This window comes from Acipenser ruthenus, chromosome 24 (assembly GCF_902713425.1).
Source record: "Acipenser ruthenus chromosome 24, fAciRut3.2 maternal haplotype, whole genome shotgun sequence".
NCBI lineage: Eukaryota > Metazoa > Chordata > Actinopteri > Acipenseriformes > Acipenseridae > Acipenser > Acipenser ruthenus.
Window position 1 is genome coordinate 5,521,689 of NC_081212.1, and position 8,721 is coordinate 5,530,409.

An 8,721-nucleotide genomic window follows, 5' to 3' on the forward strand; every position below is an offset into this window, starting at 1 on the left:
AAGAACTTTGACAGAAGAGGGTCCAGTGTTAAAACTGCAAGCACTCCTTTCAGGAACACTGGGCTCCCCTGCATGGCCAGCCTACCTTTTTCACATCGCTGGCAGTCCTTAGCCCGTCTGACAGAGTTTGCGCCAGGGGCAGGACCCCAGCAGCAGAGGCCCGCTGGAAATGAGCCTCTGAAACCTGCTCGATTCGCGGGCGCTTTGACTCCAGAGCTTCATGGTCAGACTGTGAGGACACCGCATGGAACTGTTGCTCATAGCCATGTCTCCTTTCAGGGGGTCTGGAGGAAACAAGCCAGCAGGGTTTACAATTCTCATTGTGTTTAGAAAAAGGTCACAGCGGTTTGTCCTTACATTTGGAAAGAAACCAATACTGATATGCTTCTATTTAAAGCAGACCTTGAAAGGCCTAGAATGCACATATGCAGAGAAGGGAAACAAACTTTTACATAATTATTTAGATGCAGAAAGTAACCAGTGGCAGTAAAACCAGCAGAAAGTTACCTGTCGGTGCCAGGGTGGAACTCTGAGAGCAGCGAGGGTCTTCTCCGAAGCTGCTGCTGCTGCTGGAGAAGCTGGGAAGCGTTGCTAACTTCCTGCAGATGAGGGCGGTAATCTGGAACTGCAAAGTCCTGGAATAAACAGAAACAAGCTTTGTTTTTACAGAATAAGTTGGACTAAAAAGGGCTGACACAAACACATGGGGTTGTAGTTTAATGATCTAAACATTAGTGGATTTTAATACCACCTCCTTCAAATTTGTAAACCAGATTTTTTGTAAACTTAATTTCTCTATATTTTGATATTATCCAGTATTAAGATATTCTCAAAAACACCAATAAAGAGTTAGAGCAGCAGTATTAAGATCTGTCACTGTTTAGATAACTAAAATAGAGGTCATGCTCCAAAACAATTGCCTTGTAATATTAATAAAATACATTATAATAACTTATTAAAAGATCAATCATCTGGGAATAAATTACTTTGTTAATCTCCAAAAAAAATACACATTGAACATAACTGTGCAGTGTGTCTTCTTTTTAAGGACTCCATTACTGTAAAATAATTCCATCTCAAAACAGGCCAAAATTGAGACTAGTTTGCGTGTTCCTTTATCTCCAAAATCTCTGTTTGCAACCAAACCGTAAGATCCAGGCTTTTCTTTGGCAGGTCGAATTTTGGGATAGGTTTGAACAGACAGGATTCTTTATTAAACATGAACTCATAAGAGAAAGCATGGCCTAAATCCTTTAATTCTAGTTGCTGCTAAACTGTAACCAATGATCTGAAACGTAATCAAAAATGTATTGCTGTAACAGAAGATCTTCTTAATACTGGATACAATTTGACATGCAAAGACACAATAGATTATATTCTGTTGCTGCACATTGTATAAAAGACTCAGTCAATGATATTGTCGAGTGATTTTTTGTTCTTGTATAATTTTTTTTCCTCAGGCCTAATTAAACTGAAAATTATCTCTGATCTTACATGCAAATTAAAATAACTTTATTTTCCAAGCTACTGTTTGCATCAGTTTTGCTTTTTTTGGGTTTCAGCAGAAGCAAGTGATCCAAACTGGCACCTGAGAATTCCATACACCCCAGTCAAAACTGAGATACGCGTAAAATAAAGCAAGCCAAGGGTAAACCAGTGAATACAATAGTGAGGCACACACAGACAGTTTAAAAAAATAAAATAAAGTTAAATATGGACACAAATCATCTTTACGATGCATCGCAAAATACATGGACTAAATTAGCTGACCTATGTTAGGCCTGGGATCACCACTTTTAACTAAAAACACAATTCTAAATTAGCCTCACAAAAAACTTGCTACAGACACAGACATGAACATTCCCACAACTGAGAAAAAAATGAAACAGAGGTTGGCCAAGAATAACACATCCATATCATAAGACAACTATTAGAGTAATACAATTAATTAAAATAAAAGCTTCATCTGTAATTCTGTCTAGACCTGAAATACACACAGTCTTCCTATTCATTGTCTTGTGCAATGCATTTACTATTTTTCATAATACAATACACTGGTTTAGAATTAATTTCCCCCTCATTAATATCCCCTGTTCTGAACTGTGATAGAGAGCCACATTTCTCACCGAATGTTCTGACCTTTTCTGTCTGGATGGGAAGTTTCTCACGGCCCGAAAAGGTTATCACTGAGAATTATCAAAGAACCATTCCACCCAGTACTAATCTGTACTAAAAAGCCATGATCTAGCAATATTTGTATTTCTTTAACCTTGCAATAAAACACTACATTACTGAAGCACTTTCAATTCTGCAAGGAACAGACTCTGTGTCTTCCCTGTGGGTCTGCAGTCAGGCTATCCCAAATAAGAATGCACTGCAGAACAGTGCAATCAATGTAAATTATATTAAAATAAGGACTATATCCAGGAACTTTCAGAAACACATTATAGACGACACACTGAGAGAAGCTGAACAGCAAACAGACTCCTTAGAAAAGAACAGCATCATAGCAATATTGAGGTGTTTATTTTTAAAAATTCACTTTTCATTTCCAAGTCCCACTGAGAAACCAGGATGTTCAGTATAGTCCAGTACAGTAGGTCACTCAATGGCAGTAGTCCAGGTTTTTGCTTCCTCTGCCTGCAATGGAAATGTTTGGTATGCTTTTACCTGTTGGTGCCGGGAGGTGGTGAAGGTGTACTGGACTGAGTGGGGAGGGTAGCGGCTCTGTTCTGTGCTGAACGCTCCCTGACTTGGAGGGTAGCCTGAGCTAGACATTATCAGAGATGTCTTCTAACACAGTCGTAAGATCAAGGCCACCATGTGATCATGTTTCCAGGAAACCACCTGGTGGGGAGAGAACAAACAAAAACAGGATTAGATAATATCATTCAAACCTAGTGAACTGAGATCACCATCCACTGTGCACTTACTGGTACTCCATTCAGCCAGTTAAAAGTCATTACAAAACAACAGGGTAAACATGTTTTTTTCCCCCCCATTTACGGAGTTGAATGTCTAAGAGTCTGTGGACTCGGGATACAACAAAGATAAAAGACTACAATCATCACTTCAAAGTGAATATGCACTCAAGAGTAAAGCAAATACCAAATGTTTCTTTCTGTACAAATTGTGTACAACAATAGGAAATAGCAAAACTACACTTCACAAAAATAAAGCCACAAACATATATTATGGTTGCCGTGGTAGAGTATCTGTCCACCTGCGCTATGCAGAGTTCTGCACATGATTTGCATACCGCCCCAAGAAGCATGTCACTGCAATGACTCAGCTGTTTATTCCAAGCCTCTCAGTGGAAGCCGTGATTCCCCAATGCACTGTGGAGACCCCGGGCTATGCAGTGTCAAGCCTTTCATTCATATTAATGCAGAAAACAAAGCCAGTCTGTTAACACCCTTTGTAATTGTTGTACATGAAATTGCTCCATAGACATGCCGGGGAATAGGACCACACAGTACAGTACTGTAATGATTATCTGATCACATTTCAAAGCAGATTTTGTAGAGTGATGATATTATTGATGCTGGGTCATTCCAGATTTCTTACGTCAATTCGTAATTTTTTGTTGGAAAGCCCCTGAAATATGCTTTAAAAAGATCACATTATTTGGTCATCCACCCCCCCAACCCAACCCTAAATAGTTAAAACACCTGCCCTGTATTATCAGCCTCAAATGGAGGATACACTTAATTTTGAATGGCCCTGCTTTTTTCTGTAAATACAAATGGTTATACGCACAAAGGTTCCTACTAACCTTTGTTTCAGCAATTTCAGCAGAGGTGATAACACATGCAAATAATCCAATATCACCACAAAAGCAGAACTTCAAACCTAGTTAAGTACAGCAATGTATAGTCCACTGCAGCTATAAATACTGTACTGCTTCACCATGAGGAAACAGTTTTCCCCATATAATCAACCAGGCAAGCACTGAATCAAACAAAGCATCTTTAATTCAGCACTTATCTGGTTGGCTATTTCTATGCTTTAATAAATAGTTCAGACATTGCCTCATCATGATGGAATGCCCTTTAAAGCCCTGGATCACAAGCCTGTGCCCAGATTAAGCCAGCTTCAAATCTCGGCCAAGGTACGAAAGGTCAGACACCGATCACGTACTTGCATATTATTGTGTATGTTTTTTGGACAATTCCCCCAGCAAACTGTGTAGATCAAACCGATAAAGAAGACTGATTTGTAATGCAATCAAAATTGGCATTAGGCCATTTACTATAAATGCTTAGCTAATCTAGAAACATCATAAGATCTACAGTGCTGCAAAACATTCACCAATGCAGAGGAATCACAATGCTTAAATGTCAGAAAACATTTTGAACGTCTTCAGTTATACAATAAGCAGCCATTAAGAATCCCCACACATGGCACGTAACAGGAGATCATTAAATGAAAACATTTACTTTTTTTAAATTTTTATAGATGAGAAATTATGAGGATGTGGTTTGACAAACCAGAAAAGAAACATAAAAACTACAGCATGCAATTCACCCAATGTGCTGAACACGGTAGGGCGATTAGATTAGCAAATCATACTTTATAACATAGAGAAAAAAATGATAGGCACCTGCCAAAACATTGTCAACAAGGTGCCACTGTGGGAAGCACAGCTGTGTGTCAATCAATTGTGTGTCTATTATCAATGTATGTCACGTATACTGCCTTGTCACCCTTGACTAACAAGACTTGCAACAGAGAGATATTGCAAAGAGATTGTTTAACAAATGAATCAGTCACATGACGCACAACTCATTACAACACCTTAATGCACTTATCTTGCCTCTGTGTGCAATAGCTTTGAAAAATACATCCATTGGTTGTATAACTTTCTTGGCCATGAAAGCAGCCAGGCAGCAGTTTCTATTTTCTTGTTGTTAAATAGGAAACTGTCCTTGGTACAGCAAGGCAATAACTGGTAAAGTTATTGCCTTTGATTAGCATTCAAAAACGCTGAGGCTTCGTTCGACTCTTAACTGCCAAGATGCTCTGACTCTTAATGATTTCTCATAACATCTGCTGCACGAATGTTGTTGTCCATTACTTGGTAAGGCTATTGCTTAGTTAACACTGCCAACTGTTTAATTGAACTTACAACTGGGAGGAATAAACACTTCAAATGGCATACAGTATAATCCAGGAGGAAGAGAGATGAAACATTGAAGACTGAAGAAACCATAGTGTATATTCCTTTGAATACACATTTTGTTGAATGGACCAGCAGGAACCAGGTGTTCTTGTTTACAATAAATAAAAGGAATCAAAACTAGGACGAAATTAGCATTGAAACTGTAACTCGACAGAACATTGTACCTGAATATTTTAACATTAAAATAGACATAGAGAAGGAGAGGTGACCTTTTACTGGACTAACTAAACAATAATTAAATCACAAGCTTTCAAGACATTAGAGGTCTCTTCTACTATCTCCTTCTGTTTATCAGAACGTTAAAATATGAAAGTCTCTTTTGTCTCAACCCCACGCCTAATCAGTTTGGAAGTAAATGTTGTATATTCTGCTGACAATTAACTCACTAAACAGCGGAGATGAGAAATGGTCAAAACAGCATTAAAAAAAGAACTAACAATTTCCAATGCCAGAGCAACCTCAGTAGGGTTTGGGGCTAGTTTCACAAAACTACTGAGGTGATCAAACTGTCCTGACTGCTTTGAGGCCTTCTTTGAATCCTTCCTTCCACCAGGATACTGTAAGACCCACACAATCGAGACATACGGTAAGCATGAGCTTGTTACCGATACACTGTGGCTAATCAAGCTCATAGTAAAACTACTCTTATAACCTTTAACCACTTTCTAATAAAACAAAAATGCAAAATACGCAAATAATTCATGACAAGTATTGGCACCCCTGCTTTAATATTTCGTGTGCCCTCCTTTTGCTTTTATTACGGGGCTATCAGGCGTTTGTGATAATTCTTGACCAGTATGTTACATCTTGTTGGGGAAATCTGGGCCCATTCTGGTTTTCATATTTCCTTCAGCTGGATACACAATACTTGGCTACAGCTTTTTCAGATCAGTCCAAAGCATTTCCGGTGTTCCCCTTGGATGCCCACTTCTTTCAAGAGTTTCCACTGAATTTGTTCTGTGGTACTTCTTGATTATTGCTCGGATTGTGGATTTTGGTATTCCATTTTTGTTTCATGTTGTTCTGCAGCCATTTCCTTTGCTGAAGTTTGCTACGAGTGCTTTTCTCAAACATGAATCCAACTCCTATGTCTTGATGATCATTTGCTGTTTTGCCAAAACGTTCTTCGACAGATGTTGGAAATAATTACCTCTTTTTCTTTGGCTTTATACTGCAGCTTAGTTACTGTGTTATGGTTTTCAATCAATGAATATATTTTTTAATTACCGGTAGCTCTATTACATTTTTAAAGACTTTTAATGTAAAAGTGCCAATGCTTCTGTCATAAACAAACATTTGAAATTGCATGCTTTGGTCTTTGTTATTAATTAGTGGCTAAAATGTTCACTTACTGTTTGCTTGTATTTAACATGTTTTCTTGAATTATCTTATATTAAGTGTAGGGTGCCAATAATTTTGTCTGCCACTGGCTTATGTAGGCAGCCTCCACTACATCCCATCTCTAACAGGGTAAACACACAGAGGCCAGATTAGCAGTCATGTGCGTAACAAAGGTCAAAAGGTGGCATATAGGTCAAAAGGTGGCATGACAGTAAATTTTTTGTTAGGCACTCTCTGACATTATTGAAATACAAATGATGTTATGCAACTGCAGTAAATCCATGGATGTTTACTAATTCTTTATATCTAGGAAGAAACATCACATCCTGAGTACCAAATGTCTGGAATAAAAAAAAAAGATGACCAACAAATCACCTGTTCCTTGTCCAAGATTAAGAAATATTTAATTTCAGCAAACTCTTTTGAGGCTTGGGTTTGATTTAATAGCGTGGCCTTCAGCTACAGTACAATACAAATAAGTTCCAAATAGTTTTAGTCCCACCCAAAACATATCAAGGCATAGCTGTGATGATGCAAATGTCCCCTGTGTCACAAAGTCAACTGTGCCAGCGTCCCAGAAGCTGCCCACATCACGCCTCAACTTGTGTACTACTGTAAAATGTTTTCAATCAGGCTGCATGCTATGGATCCGTGCAAAAGTGTAAGCTGCCTTATTCAACAGTAAAATTACAAAAGATGTGTTATGATCCAACATGTTGGCAGTTTAATATTTCTTTCTGTTTTTGTTCCCACTGGCAATAAAACATGGTTTCCTCATTCAGTTGTAACGCATTTTACTAGTGTCTGTGTATCCTGTATTTCGCTGGCAGTACGACTACTGCACTGTCTGGTCCGATTAAACTTCCTGCCCATATATCACCTTGCATTAGCACGCACAGCCCGTCACCATCTAAACTACAGTTTAAATTTTAAAAAAACCCAAAGTGTATGGATGTTTACATACGTAGAACTTACAGGATACTGTTATTATTATTATTATTATTATTATTATTATACCAGTACCTTCTCAGTCAAGTCAATGAAGTAGAGTTAATTCGCTATAGTCTTCAGACAAGGTTAACTACCTCGTAGTTATCTGCTTGGTCACGAATCAACGGGACCACGACGTTTTAAAAAGGTGATCCACATACTTATATTTTAGAGAAAGCAGGCTTATTTGTCATAAATAATACATTCGTTCATCGTTTTACATACTGTACGTAAGATATTAACAATGTCTGTACTAATCGTTTGCATCAACACCTCTCCTTCAATGCAAAGACCAACAAAGAATTGACGCACAACACAGCAACAGTGGTTTTAAAATTAAATAAAATACTCCCGAATAATAGGACCCCTTAACTACCAAAATATTGCAATCCTGGCAACATTTGTTAGTCAAAAGCAAGCAAATTTCACCTTCTACATAAAGTCTACAGCCGCCATCTTGCACAAACTGAGTGATCCCCAGTCAATGCAAAGCGACATTTGCACATCTTCATATTTTAAAGGCAATTATATTTATTTAAAAAAGGCAAAACTCACCTCATTGCCGGACAAACTGTTCCTCTTGCTAAATGATTCTCTGTGTCGACTTCTGAGGATGGGGGTGTGTAAATCCGTTTCAATATAACGCCGTATCCCTAGCTGCGCTACAGTCCCCTCGAACTGCGGCACTAAACCCAGCGCTGTACGCGTGAAAGTCCTGCCAGGGATACAGTACAGTAGAAATATTTTAAACTACACAGGTATAAAATAATTATTCCATATTTTTAAAAAACATACTTATTTTTTTGAATTTGTTATACTCCAACATTTTAAATGTTATTTTCGTTAGGAATAAATAAGGGGCGCTATTTTATTTTATACAGCAGACAGGACAAGGTAGTGCAACAATAAAGTCTTCCCCAAAAATATTTTTCTTTTGCTCTCCTCAATGTTTGTTTTGCCTTTCAGTGAATTCATCCTACTTCTCCACAATTTAACGTTCCGTATTATTTATTTTAAGTATAAGCTGTATTTCTTTAAATTGAGTTTTATAGATTTTCTGTTTTAATTTAGAATTAAAATGGTTTATGTTTTGTGTTTTCTTTCTTTGCTAACACTTTTGTTTTGGATTGAAACACAATACTGTTCATTTTACATCCACATACACACAGCCAGTTAATTATTTAGCATTTAGAATACAAATATAGCTA

The 8,721-nt window shown here is 37.7% G+C and overlaps 1 protein-coding gene across 11 annotated transcripts in view; it reads right to left on the reverse strand.

Annotated features, from left to right (window-relative positions):
• Window positions 1-8,258, reverse strand: part of ncor1 (nuclear receptor corepressor 1) — a 60,512-nt gene extending 52,254 nt beyond the window's left edge. For 5 of the 11 annotated variants that reach the window (XM_058998158.1, XM_058998156.1, XM_058998155.1 and 2 more), the window contains exons 1-4: window positions 8,069-8,257; window positions 2,671-2,847; window positions 508-635; window positions 86-284 (exon numbers count right to left, since the gene is read on the reverse strand). In XM_058998158.1, coding sequence (XP_058854141.1) covers window positions 86-284; window positions 508-635; window positions 2,671-2,778 — 435 coding nt within the window. In that variant the 5' untranslated portion in view covers window positions 2,779-2,847; window positions 8,069-8,257. Of the gene's footprint in view, window positions 1-85; window positions 285-507; window positions 636-2,670; window positions 2,848-8,068 lie in introns of all 11 variants that reach the window. The other 6 variants (XM_058998162.1, XM_058998163.1, XM_058998161.1 and 3 more) reach the window with 2 other exon arrangements.
• Window positions 8,259-8,721: the final 463 nt, after the last annotated feature.